This window comes from Apis laboriosa, unplaced genomic scaffold, assembly GCF_014066325.1.
Source record: "Apis laboriosa isolate Shangri-la unplaced genomic scaffold, ASM1406632v1 scaffold17_cov146, whole genome shotgun sequence".
Taxonomy (NCBI): domain Eukaryota; kingdom Metazoa; phylum Arthropoda; class Insecta; order Hymenoptera; family Apidae; genus Apis; species Apis laboriosa.
In genome coordinates this window covers 726,151-753,941 of record NW_025222181.1, presented here as the reverse complement: position 1 = coordinate 753,941, position 27,791 = coordinate 726,151, and the positions used below count along the sequence as shown (strand labels likewise).

The window sequence follows — 27,791 nt, the reverse complement described above, 5'->3', positions numbered from 1 at the left end:
CACGTGCGTGAAATACATCTACACTTAAATATTACATATATATGAATATCTTGATACAATCAATTTTTATAATTTATATAAATATTTTCTAAATTAGTAAGAGCTATCTATATTTAGTATTATTTTTGTAGATATTTTTCTTTGATATTTTATAATACATAATATAAATATTAATGAAATCAAATGTAATGACAAGATATTTTTGTTAATATTCGAATATGCATATTAAGTCGGCGCGTCATTCGTCAAAAACGCCATCTAGATGTTTTCAAAAGATATTGGTTTAAACATTCAATTGTAAACTCTTTAATTCTTTTTAATGCGATTTTATCTGAGGTAATATCGAAATATTTGATTTTTTTATAAAATTTATATAGTAATTGAAAAAGAGGTAAGAATATTATTATTATTTTTTAAATTTTATTTAAATCATTTTAATATTACTTGAAATTTTTCTATATTATTTTTAATGTAATATAAAATTTATAATATACACAAATACTTTTATATTTAGTTTTATATTTTATATTTTCTATTTATAAAAAGATAACATATGGAGATAACTAAAACTGAATTACAAGATTCTAAAATTAATCCTGAAGATGTTTGGAAAGAATTTAATTGTCCAAAATATGTTACCCATCTTTGTTTTAAAACTGAAAAATTACCAAAAGAAGTATTTGATTTTGATAGACAATTAAAATTAGACACACATCGAATTCTCCAAAAATTAGATGAACTTATATCTGATCCTGTAACAAGAGATACAAGTGTACTTCGTATATGTAGACTTTTATTTGATTTCCTTAATGAAGTAGGAGATGATGGTTATGTATCCTTTAATGAATATAATTACATTTGTTTATGTATACACTTACATATTTTTATTTTTATTAAAATATTATTTTCTTCATATATTTTTTCTTCACATAAAAATACGTCTTTTTATTTATCTACAAGATTTCCTTATAAAGTTTTAGAAAATTAAAGATTTGCCATTGATAATAAAAGTATTAAAATTTTTGGCTGAAAATGTTAAAACGGTTGAAGAATATAAGTTACATCTTAATAGAATGTTGGAACTTTGTAATATTCCACCTTTGTTAGAAAAATCATCTGATAGTTTAATTCTTGATGACATAATGGAACAGTATTTTACATTGTTAGGACATCTTCTTATAATCTTGCCAACTGAACACCAAATATTAAAGATTCATAGAATTCTTCATTCTTTGTTATTAAAAACAGAAATAAAAAATAGTGCTGCAGTAAAATTTGAACATTGCCGTAAAGCAATGGAAAAATCTAAATTGCCAATAATTATAGCTGAATTATTACGTACCTCTTATTTAAAGATGTATGAAAAAATTTTACAATTAGTTTTCTTATTATCATCTATCTCTTATGAAAGTTGTATGTACTAAAAAATTAATATTTTAAATGAAAAATTTAGTTTTTGAAACTTTGAATTGATTATATTTTCTATTTTATAATCTTAAACAAGGCTATAAAATGCTAGAAGCTAATATACTCAATACCATACTTATTAGAATGGATCTTCCTTTTGCAACTCAAATACATTGCAAACATCCACCTGATATGTTATTAAAAGGAAATGAATACAGTGATGAAACAATTCTTTTGATAATGAATATATTATGGAGCTTGATGAAATCTCTTACATTTTCTAATGAAAAATTAATTAATTTAAAAAAAAATTTAATACCAACTCATTGTGCTTTATGGTAATATTTTCAAATATATTAATTTATGTATATTATATTATATTATAAAATTTATGTTATATAGGGGTCTATGTTATACATTTAAACGACAAATATATTATAGTAAATATAGATATTTTAATACAAAAGTTAGAAATGAAATTGCTATGATTATTCTTATGATTTCAATTAATTTACCATCTTGGAATCTTGTTGGTAGTGGTATAGCTGATATTATTATTGAAATATTAATTGGAATTGAAACTAATTCTGTTAGAATATTTTCAGAAATAATAACATTTGGCACTAGTATTGAAGATTTATATCTTGAAAAAATTATATTATTAATTATTATAAATTTAGCAGAAGTTAATGCTTGCGTAATTATATTTTTAATATGTTTTATGTACATAAAAAATTATAAGAAATATTTTAATATTTTATTATAATATTTAATGTAAAACAATAGTTAATAGAAAAAGAAAAACTAATGCAAATTATACTTCAAATTATTAATCCAAATATTAAAAAAAAAAAAATCAAATGGAATCCATCTCAATTTTGGGATATATGGATATATGCTATAAATGCTTTATCTATATTAGTACCAAAAATGTCAAAACAATTTGTGGATTATAATGGTGGTATTAGGTAAATAAAATAGAAACATTTATGTTTTATATAATATAAAATTTAAATATTTTATAGATTGTGCATGATACTAGAATGGTGTTTAGACATAAAATTTGATATTAAAATAGTAATGATTACTATAAAAACAATTTGTATAATTATTCTGAACAATGATAAATATATATTAGAATATTTTCGACAATGTGGATATGTATTCTTATTAATTAGTTAGTTTTTTGCTTATATATTATATTTTATGCTTATTATTAAATTTTATCATTTTTCAATTACATATTAATTTGTTATGTATTATATATATAGAACTTATTCAATATATTTTGAAATTTGACAAAATTAGAATGATAGAACAAAGAATTTTAACATTGACACTATTATCAATTGAAAAACTTATAAAAAAACAGATATTCTATCAAAAAATTTATGGAGAGTACAGTGTTACATTAAGTATGGAATTGTTATTTCGTTGCTTATATCAAAAAGATCAAGAATTTAAACTAGATCAACGGTAATATGTATTTATAACAGTAACATTGAAAAGTTCAAGTATTATTACATAAAAAATTTTATTAGTCTTTTGCTAGCAATAGGTTCATACATCTGGGAGTGTATAGTATGGTGTCCTGAAAATCTTGAAAAATTTATTGATTATGGAGGAATATACATTATCCTTGATATTATAGAAATTGTTCCATATTGTTCTCATTGTTTATTTCTTGCTCTTTTTACTGACATTTGTGATAATTTTTTTTGTGGACCATTTATATGTACATGGAGAGGTATTAATAAAGAAAAAGGATTAATGTCTTTGCTAGCAAAAATATGGAGAGAAGAAGAAATAAGAATTAAAATTAAAAAAAATGTGAATGGTACTATCAAAGGCAAATAAGATAATTTTAATTTATAATACAACATGCTTTTCTATTTAGATGAGGAATTGATTCACATAAATCAAAAACAATTTGATGCTTATTTCACAAAATTAATTAAAGATAGTAGTCCAGCAATAATTGATATGATTGGTTCAGTTAGATCAAAAATATATAGTATTTACAAGATAATAGAAAGAGATAATGAACGATATTTAATGGCCAAGGAGCATTATAAAATATTAAATAATAATCTTTCATTAGAAGATAAAGTAAGTTATACAAATATTTATTTTTATATTATGCAACTTATATTTAAAATTTATGATTTAATATTTTTACAGATTACAATGTCTACCATAAATATGTATTTTGCATTGAAATTAGGTCAAGTATGGGTAGAGATTGCTAAATTTTTTGAACAAAGTGGTATTACTCCTCTTGGTATGGATGGTCAAGCAATTTTTTTGATAACTCAACGTTATTATATGTGGACTGAAATGACAAAAGAAAGACAAATGAGAATATTACAGTCTATAGACAAACAAAAAGATATGGAAGAGAAAGATGAATATGCAAGAATTCGCAATTCTAAGCTAATTATAGCATTAAATGCATTGGATGAATTAGATTATATTTATAGAACAACAAAGAGATCAAATATGTTGAAGAAAAAACATGAACAAATAAAACAAGTTAATTTAGCTTTAAAATTTCCAGAAGATTCAGATGATGCACATTGTCATAGAACATTCCAAGATAAAATCATGGTTACGGTAAACATGATATATAATTTATTTAATTTTTATTTTTTTATTTTTCAAAAAAATATGTTTTTACATTTAAATTTTATTTTTTGTAACTCTTCATATAGGATATATTTAATCAGCATCAAATAATAAGCAGTGGTTTGAAATTAAATACAAATTTAAGTCAAATGAAATTGAAACTTATTCCTATTTCTCCTTATGATAGTTATATTTCTGATAAAACATATTCTGAATTTTCTTCTTCATCAAGTACCTATTTTTCTAATATAAAAAAATTTAAAGAAGATGAATAATTATTATGAAAATGATAAAAAGAATAAATTTTATTTTAATAAAAAATGCATCTTTAGAAGATACAGAATTCTTCATTGCCGATGTGTTTATAATAATTTATATTAAATATTTTTTCAAAACATTTAATATAATAGAGAATTAATTGATTAAATTATATATTACCGAATCATTTTTCTTTCAACTTTTATATATAAATTATAATTTTAATACTAGAAATTCGTGAAATTAAAACTTATAAATAAATAATGTAGTTTTTTATCTTTGTATCTACTCAATATTTTGTAATCAATGCTTTGCATGCTCTAAATGAACATTAGATTATGGTTACAATAATAAATATTTTTTTGTATATTATTATTATTATTATTATTATTATTATTATTATTATTATTATTATTATTATTATTGTTCTTTAAATTATGTTTGAATATGAATATTCCACTTAAATCATGTATATAGTCATTTTTATTTGTATTGTGCCGTTATCAAATGTTGGTAAAAATGGTAACACAATTGGAAAATGTAAATGATATTATTATGATTTATTAAATATTAATATAACGCGCTTTTCTATTTAGAATAGAATTATAATGGTAAATTATCTATAAAATAAGTGTTGTAACTTTATTTTTTTATAAGTTTTAATCTTATGAATTTCTAGAAGTTAAAATTATGATTTTTATAATTTATATATCAAATATCATCAAATAACAAAAAAGATAAAAAAAATGATCTGAAATAAAATTCAATCAATTTTTTATTTTATTGAATCGACATAAAAAAATTTATTTTATTTATATATTCGTTTTTTCTATTGCCCAAATTAAATATTTTTTTCATTAGTTTTATAACAAATCATTATTTAATTATTATTTTAATAAATCGATAAAAAAATAGAGTTTTCTCAGTTATATTATCACTTGAAATATGGAGAAAAATATTGAAATATTTAATTTGAGAATTAGCGATGCTATGATTGGTTCTACCATTATCTGGATTCTAGATTCTTTATTATCTAGATAAATGTAACGGAAACATTGGCAGGAGAGCGAATGAAGAATGCAGCGGTAAGCCAGTAAGAGCCAACATGCCGTTCCCGCCGCAAGCAATTGTCGTCGTTATTTTCGCCTATCCAATACCGGTTTAAAGAAGTATCGGTTGCCTGTCTCGCCTTCTCGCATACAGTTCACGTTTGTTCGTGAAAGGAACACAAATTATCGTACAAATTCTGTGTTTACGTTAAAATAATCGTGCCACACAAAATTGTTTTTGATTAGGGTAGGTTTCATATTTAAGTCTCATTTGTGAAAATCGTAGTGGATTTTTATCTAAGACGAATCGTAAGCCGTATTGTCAATTGTAATTTCTCGAACGTTTAAATATTTTTCTTTTCTTAGCGTTCGCCGTTTTATTTATCGCTATCTTTGTCTATCATTTTTCCTTTCATCTCTGTCATTTTCCATATCCCCTCTTTTTGTTCATCCCTTCGTCATCGTTGGTCGCGAAAGGCAGACACGGATTTATACGAAGCGCACGGATTTATATTCGTAGCGCAAGAGAATTTAGCTGCTTCGTAAATATGGCGTGTGAACCGTGGTGCTTTAACCGTGGCTGTGACGAAGCTCCTCAACGATGGCTGTACATCCTGTTGCTGACTTTCTACGTACTCGGGCATCTTGGTTCAAGTTTTGCGGACAACTTAAGTGAGTGTTAAGTTTTTTTAACTTGTTGCATCTATTCTTTCTCTTTCTTAGCTCACTCTTAAGAAAGAATGTTTTTTGTAGATATGCATAATTAAAATATATCAATTTTGTAGCTGAGAAAGATGCTTAGACTAAAATCAGATAAGAGAAAAAATCGAAAAAAAAGAAAAAAATTTTTTCGTTGAAGATACTAGAAAACAAACATATATTTCTTTTTACGTGTACTACTACGCAATTTCACTAAACATGACTGTTCCTTTTAAAGAAACTTTCCTCATTTTCATTCTTTCTATTATTTAATTTTAATAATTAATCAAATTTTAATCCATTGAAAATCTAACAATTTTCAAATTAAAAATTTTTATTATTATTAAAAAATAATTTTATTTAATTTTTTTATTTAATTTTTTATTTAATTTTTTTTAATTTTTAATGTTTATTTTTAAATTGATTTCTCTTTTTTTTTTATTTAGAACTATTTTATTTTGTCGTGTTTGTATATTTTATAATAAATACTATCCCTATTAAATGAGATTTATATATGTCATTAATGAGATTACATAATTATACAATATCGAAATATAAAAGAAAATAATATTAATTTAAATATTTTCTCGTACCAATAGAAGCATGTTTAAAAACAATATGAAACAATACAATACAATATTTGGAATGTTTATTTTTTTCTGCTTATATTATTTAGAATCATTTCATCGACTCTGATAATAATTTTTTTATTAATCTTTCTTGATATGTATATGCACGTTCAAGAAATATTTGGAATTTGTCGTAAAATATTGAATGTAATAACAATATAAATATGTATACTTTATGAATATACATTATGTGCAAATTAAAATCGCATTTATAAATTGCAATAATATAATAATAATTAAGAAATATAATCATTTACTGTTTGATTAAATGATTTATCGTAGAAGAAAAGATAAGTTTTCTAGGCCTAGGTTATGTCGAAGAGGAATATAATCATTTATTGTTTTATTAAATGATATATCGTAGAGGAAAAGATAAGTTTTCTAGGTCCAGATTATAAAGAATAAAAAGAAAGAAAAAAAAAACATATGCAATATACAATTTTCTATGTTCGTATTGAATGATAATTGAAATAATTTTGAAATGACAGATTGAAAGGTTATCAAAGTTAGTTATATTTTTAAATTTTACCGGCATAATTGATTTTGCGAATAATTTTATATTGAATGTCGGCTGTTTGTGCAAATTTAATCTATTAATTTTTCTGTATTTTTCATTTTATTTATTATTATTATGTTAGAGCAAATTATCGAATTATATTTTATTTTTTTTTTTTTTTGCATTTAATTTTCGATCCATGTCACAATGTATTTCACAACACATAGTTTTTTAATGAAATCATGTTAAAAAATTATATAAAAAGTGATTTATGACAGTGATAACTATATAGGTGGCCGATCCTGGGTCATTTATGATGTGGCATGATATATTTTAAAAGTTTCTCTATCAAAATTATATATGTTAAAAAAAATTACACAAAAAATGATTCTTGTAATTTAAAAAAAAATAAAAAAATTTTTTAAAAATAATTATTCTCTAATAATATTCTCTAATATTTTCAAGATTGCTCAAGAATTAATCATCTTTAATAAACTTCCATATTTTTTTTCTTTTATAATGGAGTGAGTTTTCATTGAAATTTTACGAATCATATTTTATAGTTAGTATATTGTAGATATATAATGAACGCAATAATTTTTTATTTTTTTTTTTATTTTTATGAGAAGGCATTTTGTTCCTGTTTTTATACATTGTTTATATTATTCAGCCGCAATATATTACATTCCAATAATTTTGTTAAATCATGAAAATAGTATATATAATATGTTGTAATACGAAAGTCATTAAAATCAATATTTCTTACTTTTTTTAATAATTTCAAGCAAATTGTTTTATCTTATGTGTGCAATTATAATTAGATAGTCAAGACATCATCTTTTCTTTATTTCTTTTCCTTTATTTCTTTCCTATATTATAATAATTTTTTCATGATATTCTTTTATATAATATATAATTCTGTCTGTAATAAACAAATAGTATTAACAAATATTAATCATCTAATTATTTCTTCGTCTTATCAAATATCATATTAAATTGTTTATTAGCCATTAAATCTTGTTTACATCTTGTTAATATTAAATTTAGTGCAAATTACAATTACAATCTATTCGAAAAAATCAATAAATTATTGTATAATCAACATTATTTACATTTCTTATTCGAGCAATAAGATACTATGTATTCTTAACAGTAAAAGTCAATGAAAAAACTAAATTTCTAATATATGTAACATTGTAGAATAAATGTTTATACAAGTCTTTCAACTTAAAGATAAATATCAACAAAATTATATAAATTATATATATATAAATATAATTATATATATATAAATATAATATAAATTATATATTATATATATAATTATATAAATTATATATATTATAAATATCAACAAAATTATATAAGTAAAAATTTAATTCTTTTGCTTAAACAGCAAAAGTATTTACATAGATTAAAAATTTGAAATCACTAACATATTTCATGAATTCAAGAATTAAATAAAAAATTAAATTTATAACCTCAAAATCTCTTTTGGTTTTTTTTCTTATTTTTCGATGTAGCTATTAAATAAAATATTGTTGATATTTATGGCATTGATCATTAATTAATAATGAAATTATATATTAATAAAATAACAAAAAAAGTAAATCAATTTCAAAATAATCAATTGCAAAAATGATTTTAAATTTTTGATTGATAATATATAATGTATATGAGATAATTAAAAATCATGAGGAATCTATTTCGTAAAGAGAAATTATATATTATGATTTACATGTTTGTGATATATCAAGATAATAATAGTAACTTGATTTATTAATATTATTTTTTTATGATTTGATTCTTGAAAATTCTCGAAACTCTTGTCAAAATAAAAAGATTAGTTAGCATATACACAAATGACGGTAGTATAGTTTGTTTCAAGTGGTTTCACAGCGACAATCAATGACAGGGTCGTTATACGGTCCTCGATTGGAACGAAGTAGTGGAGAAGGCGTGACGAGTGAATACTCCCATGAAACAAGTCAAAATTATCAACACAAAGAACTGCAAAATGTGAACAATCCTCTTAGTGAAGATAGAAAAGCAAGATTGCACTTTCCAAGCAATCCACTCTTCTCTCGATCAGGCAGCGCACGCACGCTCTTTTCAAGGCTATAGGGAACAATTAAGCGACAGTGGAACCCTCTACATCAATGTGCTACTGTTTTACTAGTGAAAAAAGACATTCATTTTATTTCAATTGACTATGATTATATGTATAATACTATACTCAGATTCGAAAGGAATAATTTTAAATGATCATTCTCGTATTTAGAATTTTAATCGAAATTGTAATTGTTCTTTCGATCATATCACATTGTTCTATTTATATCGATTTAATTAGAAGATTTGAAGAATTTAATAATATATAAACATGATTAGTCCAAAAAAATCGTATTTTTTACATTAATGTATATTAATTTAATTTTATTTAATTTTTTAAAAATATTATTGATTTATTTTTTTTTTTTGTGTGTGTTTCTTATTTTTTCTTTTGTAAATTTTTTTGGAATTGAATTTAATATATTCTTTCTGATTTTTATGTATATTTGTCGCATATATATTGTATATTTTTATATATATTGTGACATTTATACAGTGATAACATAATAGAATTATTAAATAAATTTTGAATTATTAGATTAATTTGTGAATTATATCTTTCATCATATTTTTCATCATATTTTTCACTACTCGGAAAATTCAACGTTTTATTCGAATTAATTTTTTGGATTAACGTTTTTCATTATGTTCAAAATAGGAAACCTTTGATATTATGATATTAAAATATATATAATATAAAATATATATAATATATATAAAATATATAAGTCTTTTGATATAATAAAATATATAAATCTGTGCAATATATGCAATTACATTTTATTTATACAAGGAATTACAAAAATTTATCCTAGTTAACTTTTGTTTATAAATTTAAATTAAATTTAATGTTCTATATTTATTATAGATGTATATAAAGTATTTTTCAATATATTGAAATATATTATGTATAGATGCTAAAAATAAATAATATTTGTCTTATTACGAACCATTGTTTAAATATTAAAAAAAAATATTAAAAGAAAAATGTGAATTTTATAAAAATATTTGGACACGTAACAAATTTAAATTAAGAAATTATTGTAATAATAATAATTTTATACGAAAACAACTGTTTTCTAAACAGTAATCAAATAATTAATATTAAATTTTTATTACTTTAATTTTCTTAAAATTATTAAATGTCTAGATATTTTTAGAATATAAAATTTATTTTTCTTCAATATTTTTTTTCCCAAACAAAAAATACAACTTATTTAAAGAAGAAACAATAAATGTCAATTTCACTTTTGCTTTGAGTTTTTATCATTTGATATAAAGAACGAATTTTCGGAAATATTCAAGGAAATAAAAATTCAGGCACAGCTTTCAGTGATTTTTATTTTTAAAGGTTAGTTGTTTATTTGAAACTAAAATAAATTTAAGAATTAAATTATCAGAATCACAAAATGTTTGAGAAATATTTGATATTTATAAAAATAGATCTTTATGAAATTATAAATTATTTCTTATCTGTTGTTTTAAATACAGAAAGATAAGGAAGTACGGTTATTTGATAATTTTGTAAAAAAATTTAGAGACACGCATTACTCGAGAATTATTTATCACAAATAAATTATAAAAAATATTTTTCTGAAACTACAACCAAAAAAAGATGTAAATCATGTATCAAAAGTTGAAAGAATATCAATAGAAGGAACACGTTCAAGGGCAGAGACACGTGGCGAATAGTGGAAAAAATAAGAAGAAGGAGAAAGCGTAAAAAGAAAGAAGAAAAGAAGGAAAGAAGGATTCAAGCTAGTTTTGTGGTCGTGTGCAACTGCTATATGCGCATAGGAAAGCACATGTGTGTCTGACGCGGTACTTTTTTCGTCATTGGTAGCACAAGGCAACTACGCAAAGTAAGAGCGTATATTCACGAAGCGACACGAAGATGCGTACACGCGTCCGCACGTATCCGGTTTCTGCGACGTATATCGCGTTCAATATGTCTGTAACACGACATAATCCTATATCGTGTTCCTCGACGATCGGTGCAATGCACGTTACGAATACCCACAATAGATGGTCTTTTAAGCTTCCTTCGGTAAATCTACACCTTCGCCACATGCCGCTACCTACCTCCGTGGAATTGATCGGAAACACATTTTGCCGCGATAGTTGGTGACTTTCATTTTTTTGAAATAGATAGATCTTTCATATTTAAAGATCTTTAAAATAATAAAAATTTGAAAATTAAAGATTTAAATATCGATTATCGATAAGTTATCGATATTTCATTGGTATTTAACGATATATTCTATTTGTCTTACCATAAATAATTTAATATTTATATATATTAATTATTAATGTAATTTAATCAATATAATATAATCGAATATTGATAAAATTTATCGAAAATTACATTTTTATTTGAAATATGATTGATTAAAGAAAGAAACATTTCATATAAGTTTGAAGAAGATATAACATAATAAAAATATTGGAGAAAAATCGAGTTCATTAAGGAGAAATTTCGAAGAAGGCGCAGTATCCGAGGCGAACACCTACTGCTCCATTTTATATTGTCATTAAGTCTTCCTTTCCTGGATCATCCTCCTGATTATATTTGATTGGATCGTCTTGCATACTCTTCTATATTAGTGTAAATAATGGATCGACCACATTGTGGATAAGTATCATATTAAATATCGTGCTTAATCATCTCTCTTGCGATCTCGCGATCGCGTAACATCTATTATGACTAAGTAATCCGACGTTGACCTCGTTTCATGCACAATTAAATATAAACGAAATTAATAAATCGTTGTAGATAATTTCAATGAGTAATGCAAAGAAGAAAGATAATTACTTATTATTGTTTCTATTATAATTTCCCGATAGTAATTTCGAGATAGAAAATCTTTTTTTCGGCGATTAATTGAAAAATATTTGATTCCTCAATTATTCAAGATTTAATTAAAGTCAAGGGAGGGAAGTAAGCTTTGTCAAATGATGTTAGGATTTTTCTTACCGGAAGTTCACCGTCCTAGGTTCCGTTTTTACAACATACAAAATATTTTAACCAATGGGATCGTTTGATGCCATTTTTTTATCTTTTATTAAAAACTTTTTGAAATTTTCGAAACAAAAAAAATTTTGAATTTAAAATTTTTTTGAATAGAAATTTGAATGGCTTGAAAATCTAGATAGCGAGCACTTAATATAATTTTTTATTGGCTTATAATAAAATTTTTCTCGAATATTTTTCTTCATTATTTTTCTTATAAAATAAATATTTAATGATATATTATTAAATGATATTTAATGATAAATAATTAACATATTGATAATTTAAATTTATATTTAGAGTTTACATTTTAATCGATGATTTTAATAATTCAATATATACAGAAACATAAAAAATAATTCCATTTTTTGTAAATTAAAAGATATATTATTACTATATTATACTATATTATTGTTACTATAATTATAAGTTAACTATAAATGATTTTACAAATAAGTCTAGAAATTATAAGATTTTTGTTATGAAAAAAAAAAAGTTTATTTTTTTTCTTTTAACAAATATCAAATTTTGAGATTTTTGAGACATTACAAAATTTCAGATTTCAATTTCATGAATTTCATAAAAATCAAATTTCGATTTATTTTTAATCTAGATTATTGCATCTGAAATCGAATCGTTATTTATTCATTCATATTATTTATATAATTAAAAAATTTATTTATCATTTAGTTATCTTTTTTTTATATAAATTTTACTCGGTGATATTTACTTATTTATATACGATTCTAACCGTTTGCAATGAAAGCGAACAATCTTGTGAGAAAACAGGTGATAAAAATACATGAACATAAATGGAAGGTTAAATCAAGGCTACGAATACATACGTTCGTGCTCTCGATAAAGATTATGCGTTCTATATGTGTGACATACATTCCAATACGTTTGTCGTAATCCCCTATGCTCTACGACGGTTTACAATCATTGTTCCAACTGCATTGGTATCAATGTTTTTCATGTTTCGTTCTGCTGAACAAGCTGCTGAACGCACTCAGTTCTCCGATGAATTATTTTTAATATTTTCACAAGTTACACTTGATCATTATACAGATGTATGAAGAAATAATATCATAATCATAAATTGAAATAAAAAAATAAATTAAAATTTAAAGATATGTTGATGGCTTGCAAATATTATATGATATTTTGTAATTTAAATAAAAATTTTTTGTATTGTATTCATTATTTTATATAAATATTTGATTAAAAAAAATATTATATTTTTGTAAACAGAATAATTAGTCTATAATATATAATAATAATGGCATCATAATAAAATATAAAATCATAATAACAGAATAATTAGTAATTTAATTAAAAATTTTAATAATTTCATTATTTAAAAAAGATGACTTTTTTAGTTGCTTAATTTTTTATTGTACGTAGATATATGTTTATGCAATTAGATATTCAATAAAATATATAAAGCAGATATAAATATACTTTTTATATAACAAAAAAAAAATAATCAAAAATTACTTATGATATAAAAATTCAAATTTCACAAAAATATATATATATTTATTATATATTTGTGCAATAAGCCATTGATGAAAGTATTTGACTTTCGTTTCTTAAAAATCGTTTCTCTTTGTCCGTGAAATAGACCGTATAATGATTAACCTTTTATACCTAACCATACCTAAGAGAGACTTAGGAAAGTCAAGTCAAAAATAATTCAATCTTACATTTTAAAATAATTATTAAAATTAAAATTTATAAAATATGCATTTCTTTCGTCCTATTTCTATTAAAATTCTCTCGAAAATTTTGATTGTAAAAAACAAAAATTCTTGTTTTGAATTTCTTCAATAATTTAATCATATTCTCAAAGGATGAAAAAGTATACTCTTTTCGTTCAACTCTACTTATTGTAACGCGGTTCTAATCAGTTGATACCCGCTTGGTAATCAACGTAAGTGATATTTACGTTGATCATGTTGGTGTGTCACTTCATCGATCTCGTTAGTGACAAAAGGCTTTGTCGAATGGAATTCAAATAGAGTTTACTCCTATACCTACATACAATTACTTCCATTCGATTGTGACTGTATTTTGCAGCACGAGTCAACTGCATTTAGAGGAGGAAGTTCGTATTAGTCCATTGCAAGTAATACGCACAAATCTATTGCGTTTATTTGTTTGGCAAATCTATTTGGGAATATTTTTAAATATTTTATTACGATATATATATATACGATATACATATTTTATAATTACAAAAGATTTGAGATTAAACTTTGTCGTTATTTGACAAAAGTATTAATTTTTTGATATGATATCTATATTTATTTTAACTTATTTACTTTTTTTGTCGAACGTAAAAAAGGATATCAAGCGAAAGAGAAAGAGAAGTGAGAGCTCGAAAAAAAAAAATATATTTTTTTCAAAATTATTGCATTCCGATTGTTAATTTTTAAAATTTTTCTCGTATCTATTATCATAGCTCGAAATAAATTATTTGAAAATTATGCTTGATCTGTTTTGATATATGATTCAATATATTTGTAAAAATAAATATATTTCAAAAAAATAAAAAAATTTAGTTTTCGAACTCTTCCGATTGTTATTTTGTTTTAGTAATAAAATAAATCTCAAAAAAAAATTAGAATAAAATCTCAAAAAAAAATATTCAAAATTGAAAAAATGTAATCTTTTTTTTATTTTAATTTAATTTAAATTAAAAATGAAATTAATGATGACATGGTTTTTATAAATATTTCAAAAAAAATTTTTTTTCATTTACTTTTTAACTTTTTTTTTTTCATCTTATTAAACGTAATAACAACTAGATAATATTGTCGCAAATCGTTTTGGTCTATTTATCTATTTTACTTTCACCACTTTCACTGTGACAAATTGTATTTTTTTTATTGAAAAATTAAATGCTTGATACTCAGATTCCCTTTTGTTGCGTGGTTATTTTTCACTTGACAGCGTCGCCATGCTGTTCGAGAATCGATTTCAATAGGAAATAGATATCGCAACAGTAATAACTGGTATAAAATTTCAACGTAAATGAAATGTTAGAAAGCGGTAGCCCTTAATATAAAAAAGAAAAGAAAGATTACAAATAATCCAGGTGTTTTGTTAATTTTATCTCTTGAATATAATTTTTCTTTAATGTTAAATTTAAACTCGCAGCAAATTTTAAACTCGAACTTTAACCTAATCTTGAAATATGATCTTGAATTTTCCTATTATATTCGAATCTACATAATTCAATTGAATAATGATAATATATCATTCTGATTCCGATAAATTTCTCTTATTTTTAGATTACTATAAACTTTTTATTTTGAACTTATTTATTCTAGATTGAAAATTTTATAATGACATAATCTCTTATTATATTTATATTTATATTATATTATATAAATTATGAAATCAGATTTCTTTGCTTTTTTTATTTTAGAATCTGTTACAATATATATATATTATAAATTCATTCTGATTTAAAAAAAAAAAATATTTTTAAAAATTGATAAGTGCAATTGTGCGACAATTAAACGGGCAGAAAATATAGTAAAACGTAGAAATGATAAAAAAAGAAACAAATTCTATTGTATTATATTGTTTGAAACATAAAATTTACCTTGATATTAAAAGTTATCTTGATATATAATATATATATACGAAATATAAATTAAACAATTAAAAATCTGTTATACTCGGTTAATTATAATTTAATGCTTCAAGCAGATGCTTAAATCATTCTTCTTTTTCTTAATTCAGCACTGTTATAAATATAGACATATTTGTTGTTTATATAAAATATGTGAAACATATATAATATTAAAAACATTTATATTTTCATATAAATTTTTATTTTCGTATAAAAATTTGCAATTTATTATTTATTGCGATATTTTTTACAAATATAAAAAAAGGATTAAAAGAAAATAAGTAATCTGGAAATAAATAAATTTCTTGATCGAAATGTAAAATAATTTTTCTTTTTTTTTATTTTTTTATTTTTTTTTTTTTACATTATAATACATTCGAGATATTGAATTAAATTGAATTTGGCTATTTATTATTAAAAAATAAAAAAAGCACAATACAATAATTAGAAATAAATAACAGATTACTCATAGAATAATGTGAAATACAATTCCAAAGACTTGAGGATAATTAGCATTAATTGAGTGCCTGTTAAAGAGATCATTGTTTTGTATTATCTTGTTCGATCGATGATATTTATCAGTATGATGATTTTAATTCGTATATTTGTTAATTACGAATATAGACGTAACGTTATACAATATACTATAAACATTAGCTGTTTTATCATTTATAGATAACTGAATTTGTTCTTATTATTTTTATATATATCGATCAACCGCTCGAATAATTGATGAACGTAATGTGAAGCGTTTCACATTTCATATTTGTTTTGACGTACAACTGGAGTGCAATTAATACAATTAGCTATTATGATTAATCGATATATAATTTTAAGGAATCTTTTAAGAAATTTTCATGATATAACATCCTAAATTAGAATGATTTATAATTAATAATAATAATAATTTATAATAATAATAATAATAACATAATAATTATTATAATAATTATTATATTAATATTAATATTATATTATATTAATATTATAACTTAATTAATTTATTATAATTAAATCACTATAATAAAGAGATAGTATCATAATTCTTATATATTATATATCATATAATTTTTTAATTAATTTATGAATTATTTTTTTGATATAATATTTCTCAATCTTTTTTGAATTATGATTTTTTTTGTAATAATTAAATAATTTACGACTATTTTTCTGTACAGAAATATACAAAACAAGAAGACAATTTTTTCGTAAAATTTGAATTTTATTTTTGTAGATAAATACTATAAATCAAAAGTTTGGAATCACTAATGCGTTTTATAAAATCTTATTTAGTATTTAAAGAATATTATATAATTAGATTAGAATTTCAATATCTTAAAAATTTATCTATTCATCAAAATTCGTTAAAAATCCATCGAACTAGTGAAATTTCTACTAATATCTATAATAATATTGATATCTATAATAATTTTAAATTAATAATAAAATTAAAAAAAAATTCAATAAAAATAAAATGATATATTTTTAAATAATAGAAACAATAGAGAATAGAAACAAATATATAGAAACAAGTTTTACATTATTTGAAAATTACATGTATTTATTATATATTCATAGTTGGCAATCAATACATTAAGAAAATATCGCTCGTTACCGCGAGCTATGTCCTTGTATTTACGTAAGTATCGTACGAGTATATATTACGCAAAGGACTTAATTACAAGTTCGAATTATTAAAATTTTTTTTATAAATATTTATATATAAAATAAAATATGTTAAAACTTTTATTTTCTATTATCCATTAAACCAATTTTTTCGTTTATTTATCCTGCTCTTCTTATGTTTGTATCTAATTTCTTTTGAACACGAAGAACATGTACGAATACAAATATTTTCTTAAACGGAGGAACTCGAAAATTCTCCGTATAGTGAAGTTTTTATAAAAAGAACTTGAAACACGATATCCAATCGCCACACGATCGAAGCCACACGTTCGAGAGTTTCTGTGTTTTTATTAGGAGACTGTTTTAGTGCGATCGACGAGACACGGCTAGCATGGCATGAATTGCAAATTAGTTTCCTTTGTGCAACAACGAACGAACAGCACAGTAAAGTTCTTTGATTACTATGCGCGTAGAGAAGAAACTTCTTGCAATTTATTGACTCGCCTTGAGTTTTGTGTCCGATTATATTCCGATTCAAAGTATTACATTAAAGTATTCTAACCTAATCTTTTCTGGAAAAATTTCGAGTTTATTTTCGGAATATTATTTTCAAATTTTGTATTCTAATTCAAAGATGAAATTCTCGTTTTGTCTCTGAATTTAATCATAATTATTGAAACACTTGCCCGAAGGAAACTTTCGCCAAGTTGCGTCAACAGGTGAATTAGTCGGCATCGAACCGGAAACTTCATTTAATCTATAAAGAATAAACTTCGTGGAAAAGTTGTAGAATATTCTATATCAATCTATCGTGCAGATTCAAGTGCAGATTTTTAGCTTTTTTTGTTTTATCTCTTACATATAATTGCTCGTAAAAAGTACTTATCAATCTTTAACATATTTTATGAAAAATTATGTGTCGGTAAAATAACAAAAAATATCAGTTTTTGACATGTATATTTAATAATATTTCATTTCATGATAATGAGTAGTTTAAAATTCGAAAAATGAACTATGAAATTATATATTTACTTACATGGCAAATGTTTGTGGTACATAAAAATTCTCTTAGTTAGGTTATATTTAGATTATAAATGTTAGGTTATAAATGTTTACATAAAAATATTATTTATTTGCATAGTGAAAAATCATGCTAAAAAATATAAAATACTTAGTATGCTAAATATTTTTGGAATCAATATATATTGATTTAAATTTTGAATACATACATACATACATATATATATATATATATATATATATATATATGTATATATATATATACACTTATATATCAGTCAAAAATTTATAATCAATAATAGATCTCAAAAAATTTAAAATAAAAATAAAATAAAATTATAAGGAAAAGTTAGGTTAAGATTTCATTTTCTTGGAAAATTTTTTAAAGAAAAATCTATCAAAATATATAAATGATATCACTCTTAATATTTGTTCCACTTATTTTAAATTAATAATAAAATTTGAAAGAGATTCAATGTAAAAAGAAAAAAAATGATTTTTAGTTTGTGTAATATGTTCGTATATTTAATATCTAATTATAATAAACTTAGAAATCGATTTTCATGATTTATTATACAGATGAAAATTTGAATAAAATTAAATAAATTTTATATTGGTTGAATATTAAATAGCGAGGTAAGATCAGACGTCGGCAATCGTACCGAGACTACAAAATGAACTCGAAGTCTTGTTTCTTTCACTGCTCGCATACCGAGAAGAACAATGGCCGCTTTCACCGAAAACCACGACACACGAGCCTCGAGGTCTTTGGCTCTTTCTACTTCTCTTTCTTTTTGTTAAAATTTTACTTTGTTCAATCTTTTATTTCTTATCTCTTTTTCAATTATCACAAGACTAAATTGATAAAAGCTGATTAAATAACAAATATATATTTTGCACATTTTTTTTTACGAATGATCTACTTAAGCTACTTAAGCTAATTAGTAGATATTCGCAAACGAATCGTTATGTGATTCGCTGACTTGAAAATTCTTTTCGAAATCGTATTTCCGACATAATTCAACGCGTAATTTATATTGTTTTTTTAAATTTTTTCATAATTCCAAAGACTATTGAAAATGCAAATATCTCTTAATAATTGTATTTGATCATAGTAATCATAGTTATATTAAATTATATGATAAAAATTAATTAGATATATGTTAAACTTTTATAAATAATAATTGTAAAAGAATTTTGTATAAATATTCATCAGTTAAATATATATCACAATTTTTTCAAAATAATTTCACTTGGAATCGAAGAAATTCACTTTCTTGAACAAAATAGTCTTAGTAATAATTAACCTTGTTTTTTTAAATTGTTATATCTAACGACAAAACTTATTAAATATTTGTTAGAATAATCGAGATGACTAATTTTTCGTGTATAAATTTTCCTTGAATTCAATGAAATGAATAATATTATATCGAAAACGATATAACAGATTGATCAAATATTTGGTTATATTTCTCGATGCTTCTTCGTTTTTTACTTACTATCATTTTCCATAATCATTATAGTCAGCAAAAATGAAATGAATTAAAATTTTATATCTTTTGCAGAAATATTCCAGAAACATTCTGATACGCAATGAAACATGATTTTGTCTCTAGATATATTTTTCAATATATATATATATCTATTTATATGAACCTATTAGATCTGTCGAAATTAAGATCAATCAGATTAACGCATTCCGACGGTCGGTTACTTGCTCGCGGTCAATTTCGAATTGTAAGTTTATAACGAATTAATATTATAGAATTTATAGTTGAACTTTCAACACATAAATTGCTTTGTGACCGCGGATCCCGCGACCGCTTTTCATAGTCGTAAATCAACCAGCTATTTTCCTATAAGCGCCAGTTATGAGCGACTACATTGTGCAACAAGAGACGGTACGAGGACATCGCGAACATGTTTAAACGACTCGGCCTTTGATAGGAGCGCCAGCAATTATGCTATACAACGTGAACGAATTGACGCGCTCGGTCAAGTCCTTTTATATGGGACAAAACGAACAGTAGAATGTGCATGCTATTCATACGATAATCGAACACGCGAAAGTCTGTCGTCATTCGAATGAAAAAATACTTGCTTCTAAGCAATCTAAACTAGTTTTCGACCGTTTTGGATTTGATGGAAATTTAATATAACAGAGGAAAGAAAACATGGCTGCAGGCCATATTCGTGCACGTGGTGGTGAACCGTCCTCGATTGTGAAAATTTCCCACGTGTCATTGAACCGTTAGGTTCACACACGAACAGAACGGGGCGTACAATGAGCCACGACCTTTTTCCCTGCGATTCGTGCAGCCCGATCGATGGAAAGTGTTACAAACATAGGGCGTTTGCGATTCGCTTGTGTTTCTCTAGATTGACGGTTCTCAACCTATCGTGCGTGAAAAATAACTGAGTAATATGCTTATAATTTATACAATGTATAAAATTTCTTTTCAATATTAATTAAGCATATCCAATATATGGATTTGGCGCGGATCGGAAAAATTCGAAAGAAAATCAGACATATAATTTAGAAATTAAAATGTTTATTTATTCTCTGATTTAAAGCAAAAAGATTTCAGAACGAGTTATTAATACTATAAGAAGAAATTTTTATTTCACAATTTTGTCCTAAATTTTTCTTTAATTATAATTCTTCAGAAAGGGAACAAAGAGTTTAATTTCGAACGGAATTTTCTTGCGTGTATTGTAACAGATAAAAACGTTCACCGCGAAAGAGAAATGCATCGAGTAATACGTAGAAACGTTTCTCGAGTATCGTTTCGATTCTTCTCGATCTATTACGTACGTAGTTTCTACGTAGTTTCGTAAAACAATACACATTGCAGGAATGCGTTCAAAGGATCGCGAGCGTGGAAAGGAACGTTGAAACAACTGAAATAAATAAAGAAAGGAATTCGATGTCGAGTGTAGCTAATACAAAGATGGTAGCTTTATACAACCTGTTCCAGTGAAAAAACTTTTATCTGCTCTTTATTCATCATTTAAATAGTCAATTTGAAAGCGCTTTTGAAACTAAATTTGTTTTTAAATATTTTAAATTATTTTTTAAAATAATTTATAATAATTTGGACAATGCTTATTTAGTAATTAGATTACTAATTAAATTAATAATTAGATAGAAATTTAATCAGATATATATATATATATATATATTAAATTATAAATTTCTTAATAAATTTATTTGTATTGATGAATTAAAAATTTTTTGTTTTACAATTATCAAAAATATGAATTTTTAGAAAAATTAATATTAAATTTTGAAATAATATAATATGTTGAAATAAAAATATTTTATAATCATTATATTTAAAATATTTAAATATTACAAATCGATTCTTTTTGTTGTTATCCAAAAGATGGCAAAAAGTCATAAAGAAAAATAGTACATATACATTGATTACGTAAGGTATACATAAAATTGTCAATATTAAAAAAAAAAACGAAGAGATTTATTGCACAATTTAATAGTTAAAAATTTAGTTGTTTGTTCTACTTCATTGTCTTTCGAAAATCTCAAAATAATTCTAGAAACGTCGATTAAAATCTCTCGTCACAATTGTTTCGTGGAAAACATTTGCATACACGTGAGAACAGAAAGGCTTGAACGATTCCCGAACGTGTCCTGCGCTAACATTCATGCTAACTCGTCTTCGATAATTAACGTTTCGCCTTTTAGTCGATAGGAATATATTTATTTATAGACAGCAAGTCAAACAGGAAGTATTGTGTGATTACTATACAATATTTATTACGCATTATATATTTATATATATACATGTACAAGATAGAATATCATGAAATATTACATGTAGTTTTCTTTTCGAAAACTATTATAAATGTAAACGTGTTTTTTTTTAAATTAAATAGTAAAATTAATAGAAAAGAGAGAAAAAGATTAATAATATTGTATCTATATAAATATGAAATATTATAAGAAAGAAAATGAAAGAAAGAAATTTTTTTGAATCTCAAAACATATCTACAGAAAAATTATTTTATATTATTGGATTCTAAATTATTCTATTCTATTTGATACATATATATATATTTGATAAATAAAGTTATACATATTTGATTTGAAAAAAAAGCATGTTGATACCTACAATCGGTATCAAGAAAAATAGATGTAACGCTTTGTACATTCTATCTTGCATGTATATACCCAATTATTATGCCGGACAACGCGGATAAAAACATAAAAGTGAAAGAAATTGAAAGGAAGAGGCAAACAGAAATAGTTCCTATTACATAGGCTGCATGCATCGCGTCACTTCCGGATGTTAGAACTTTACATAACAATGCAGAATCTTATCTCTATGTACAATTATAATTGCACGATTATGGTTGTATTTTGTTTTGCTATGTCATTTTTTTTCTATGAAAAATTTTCATAGAAAATATATATATATACTTCTAGAATGTTTCAGAAAGTATAGTCTTATTGATGATTCATTTCTGGAATAATAATTTCTACATACAGAATATAGAGAATGACTCAGTTAACAGGGATTAATATATTTTATATGTATGATTGTTGTATAAAAGAATTTTTTAAAATAAAGTTGTACTATTTCAAAAGGCACATTATAATGAAAATAAATATTTTTTTCAAAAATTTTTTTTTTAATAATTTCATTGATCTTGAAAACGATTCTTGAGAATCATTTTCCATTAATGAATACTAATTGATAGTAACTTTAGTTATAGTTTAAAAAATTTTATTGACACTTTAAAAGGATTTTGCAGCTGTGAATACAATACATGATAGTTCTTCATTTTTCATGCGAACATTGCTCGGATCTGACGAGCAATACTGAATTTTAAGATATTCAGGAACGAGTTTCTGGCAAAGTTATTTTTACGAAGTGTCGCATATGATAAAGGACAATCGTGAGTCACGTTTTAAAAACTGGTTTTCTTGTAGACTTCGTGGATCGCGTCTTACGCATTCGCTATACCTACCGACCAGACGTACAAATCGCGTACGAAACCTATACATATAATTATGATTCTGCCAGACAAACGACCTTGGACCAACAAAAGAATATAATCGAGAAATAAATTTTTGAATTGTAATCAATTCACCTGTGATATTTTCGTTTCATTGATCGAATAATAGCCTAATAATCTCGATATACATAGAGACTCATGTTATTAAGTAATTTATCTTATATTATATTTTTTAATACTGATAATAATTTGTGATAATATATTATCAAGCATACATATATATATATATATATAAAAGTATCAATAATGTATCCTATAAAATTTAAAAATATAAAAAAAAATTAGGTTAGAATCTTATTAGGTTAGAATCTTGTTTCAGAAAAAATTTTTTTGCAAGAAGTTTAGTCAAGAGTTTGTGAAAAAAATTGCAAAGTTAAAAAATTCAATATAAAAAGAACAAAAAAATTCCAAATTGTTGACAATAGAAAAAGTTACTTGAAAACCATTAAAAAATTTTTCATTTCATTATTGAATTCAGGAGATATATAATAAAAGATATAATAGAATGCGAAAAAAATTTTATCTTGGTAATGATAAAACACAGAGTTATGTAGTTAGCTATTATATCACAATGTGTGAAATTGTGACGATATAGTCTCTGGAGAAAGAACAAGCAAGCCACCTTCGAGCATATTCCGAGTCCTTCAAGGACAGGCCAGAACGAGCTGTGGTCTAACTATAGTCGGTCATTACCTATCTGCCTAGTAGTTTCACGTTATACTTGTTTTCTTTTTTTGTTTAGAACAAAGAATTTTTGATTTCATCATATAATGACTAGGGTGGTTTAACAATCATTTTAAGGTATTATAATATTTAAGGTTTTAATTTCAATTTCTAATTGAATAATTATTTTTTTTATTTGCGAAAAATTAAAAAATCCTATCCTAGATATACAAAGATCCTCATGAAATAAATTTTTGATTTCATCGTAATTTTATGTTAGATAATATTTAAAGTTTTATTTCAATTTATATCTATTATTATATTTATATAATCGAATAATTGACTTAAAATGATTTACATTAATAGTTATAATAATAGTTAGATATATTTAAAATATAAAGATAATTATTCTATGTATTTGTTTATTAACTACATTTAATTCGTTATTTTTTAATATATTAGAGCATTATAGCAAAAACATAAATTTTATTTAATATATACAGTTTTTTTTGCATATCATGGCGAATTTTTTTAAAATCGTAAAAATATTCAGATAATGAACAAGTTACATAAATTTTATATTTACATTTATATAATTTATTTTACAATCTTGTGATTGGAAAAGATGATTATTCGTTGAGTGAAAAATATGATATAATAAATCTGTCTAATTCTCTATTAAAGACAAATGCGCCAATAATATATATATCATATCATTATCTTTTGTAATTAATATTTGTTTTTTTTTTTAAAGTATATCCTCCATACTTTTAGAAAAAATCATATTTTTAATTACGAACGTTTTCACTTCTTTTTTTATCTCAATTACATTTTTCTTTGTATAAATAAAAATTTAAATTATTTTTTTTTGCTGTTTTTTTTTTACATTTATTTTATATGCCAAATTGACCTATATATTAGAACAAGATTATATATAATTTTTGTGCACACGATTTTAAAAAATTTTCCGAAAAAAATCGAGGTCGTTTCGAGAAATGTCGAAATGATTGCAAAAGAAATTAATGTCAGGACGATTGAATATCAAAAAAAAAAAAAAAAACGGATGTTGATATTTCGCAAGTGAAGTTAAATTTACCATGACATCGGATATTTAGCAATTATTTCGATATTAGATGTTAGATAGATATTAATCTCATGTTTATAATGATTTGAACAATGCTCTGCAAATTTTTAAATGATCTTGGATGATTTTATAACGAAAAATAGGAAATATCAATAAATTCGATAAAAAAAAAGGTTAATCCATAAAAAAAAAGTTTTATGTAATAACGATTAATAATTCTTTTTATATTAACAATTAAAAAACTATAATTTTTAAGTTATATCATTATTATATAACAAATAAGCGATATATAATATATATATATCAAGAATATTTTAAAAGAATTTTGTTTTGAAAAGAGAATGTTATATTAAAACGAATATTAATTTTATACTAATTATTTATATTTCTATAGATATTAATGTGTAAAAAAGAAGAAATTTAAGTCAAAATCAATTATCTTGGATTTTCAGTAAATTTTTTTATAAATATCATATAGGAATATATACTGATGTTTTAAAAATGTGTTTAAATATTCTTCGAAATTTTTTTTTTTTTATAGAAAATTTTAATCTTTTTTTTTTTTTTAACATATTTTTAATATTATACAAAATCTCATGCTCCATTTGCTACATTTTGGCTACGTATTTAATTTAAAATATATATTGAAATGATATAAATGATATATTATGATATAATTTTTTATGAAATTTGAATTTTCTATGTAATTTAAATATGTTTTTCAATTACATGAAGTGTTCGCTTCACTAGGTCCCAAGAAGAATTGCCTTCCAAATATATATATATTCGCGAAAAAAAAATTCGAACACATATAATATATCGAATAAATAGTTCGTTTGTAGTTCCGTTTGAAAACGATGTAGATCACCTTGAAATTGAAATTTCTGAAACACGTCCATCTAGAAAAGATTTATGATCGTCATAAAATGTCGCCCCTCTTGAAATAAACTAGTAAATTTTATTTTTGAATTCAGAATAATGAATAATTTAGTAGATAATTGTGTTTGTTTGAAATTTCAAACGAATATATATAACGGCTTGTGCCTAAATAAAAAAAAAAAAAATAAAAATAAAATTAAAATTAGAAATATCATCAAAGTTTGTGATATATAATATACATAATAACATTGATATTGACAGTTGGTTTCCAGTAAATAATTAAAGATATTATGTCATCAGATAGAGTGATGATAAAATTGTAACAAAACTGAGAAATATATACGCATTGTAGAATATGTGGGTGTAATTGCTTCCTACACAAAAATCTCTCGTTTGATATTACAGAAATGAAGAATTTTATTTCAAAATATCTTTCTGCAAATGAAATTTTTCTTCGACTAGCATATATATATATATATATATATATTGGAACATTCTTTTCTCAAATCCATTTAACAAGGATTATAAAGTTATAATTTTTCTTATATTACTCAGAAAAATTCTATTGTAATATCTTATATTAATATTACATATATATTCTATTTTAAAAATTAAGTTTTCAAATTAAATTTTTCTTTTACAATATTGCATTCATTAGTCTTAAAAATCTTATAATAAACTTGTAAAAGTATTTAAAAACAATTATTGTACCTTATAAAATAAATTTTATAAATGTTTTCATTCTAAAATTTATACAATAAGAAAAAATTAACTTCTAAGAAAAATTGAAACATTTTGTGATAATTACAAAAATACAAAAATAATTTTTACTCAATCAGATTAGTAATCCAACATATATGAGATCATCTTCTATTGATATTAATTATATGTCTGAGAATATTGGCGCCACATGACTTATACATGTATATAATATACAAACTTAATTCAATATATAAGTAAATTTTTCATTGGCTTTATTTATATTTATTATATTTTACTTTATATTTCTTTATATTATATATACTTTTTTTATAATTTTAATACATTTTTTTCTTTCTATTATTAATATCATATATATCATATAAAATTGCATATTTTATAAACAATTTTTTCATTTTTCAAAGTTTACATAATAATTTGTTTCAAATAATAAATAAAATACATTTAGAATAATTAAACTACAGTTTATTATTATTAGATAAGATCCATATTAAAATTACTATCTATAGACTACTATCGATAGTATATAAATATATTATCATTACATCAGTTTATATTTTAGAAATTAGAAATTAGAACGTGAAAGTATGATAATAGCAACATACGATTTCAAATTTGTAGAAAAGAATGAACATAATTTTCATTTTTTTTTTTATATATATAACTCTTTAATACTAATTATATTTTGATTAATAATACAGCATATGGAAAGAACGTACATCTTTCATCTTGATTTTTATATATCTAATGACTTTCAATTATATTTCAAATAAAAATTATATCACATTGTAAAGAGATAATAGAAAGAGAAACTAGCCTTATTTATCGATTAAT

The 27,791-nt window shown here is 23.0% G+C and overlaps 3 protein-coding genes across 6 annotated transcripts in view; all 3 read left to right on the top strand.

The window, feature by feature from the left end:
• The first annotated feature begins 284 nt into the window (after positions 1–284).
• On the top strand, positions 285–1,810 carry LOC122711700 (cilia- and flagella-associated protein 69-like). The gene is made up of 4 exons (XM_043930711.1): positions 285–391; positions 547–832; positions 981–1,413; positions 1,505–1,810. The coding sequence occupies exons 2-4, from the start codon at positions 554–556 to the stop codon at positions 1,747–1,749; spliced, it is 957 nt and encodes a 318-aa protein (XP_043786646.1). The 5' UTR covers positions 285–391; positions 547–553; the 3' UTR covers positions 1,750–1,810.
• Positions 1,811–1,891: 81 nt separating this feature from the next.
• LOC122711623 (cilia- and flagella-associated protein 69-like) lies at positions 1,892–4,307 on the top strand. Its single transcript, XM_043930600.1, has 7 exons — positions 1,892–2,104; positions 2,194–2,375; positions 2,433–2,484; positions 2,872–3,244; positions 3,305–3,516; positions 3,589–4,020; positions 4,119–4,307. Exons 1-7 carry the CDS (start codon positions 1,892–1,894, stop codon positions 4,305–4,307), a joined length of 1,653 nt encoding a protein of 550 aa, XP_043786535.1.
• Positions 4,308–5,359: 1,052 nt separating this feature from the next.
• LOC122711630 (plexin domain-containing protein 2) overlaps positions 5,360–27,791 on the top strand; it is a 30,622-nt gene continuing 8,190 nt past the window's right edge. The window contains exons 1-2 of one of the 4 annotated variants that reach the window (XM_043930613.1): positions 5,360–5,586; positions 5,860–6,011. In XM_043930613.1, coding sequence (XP_043786548.1) covers positions 5,888–6,011 — 124 coding nt within the window. In that variant the 5' untranslated portion in view covers positions 5,360–5,586; positions 5,860–5,887. Of the gene's footprint in view, positions 6,012–27,791 lie in introns of all 4 variants that reach the window. The other 3 variants (XM_043930612.1, XM_043930611.1, XM_043930610.1) reach the window with 3 other exon arrangements.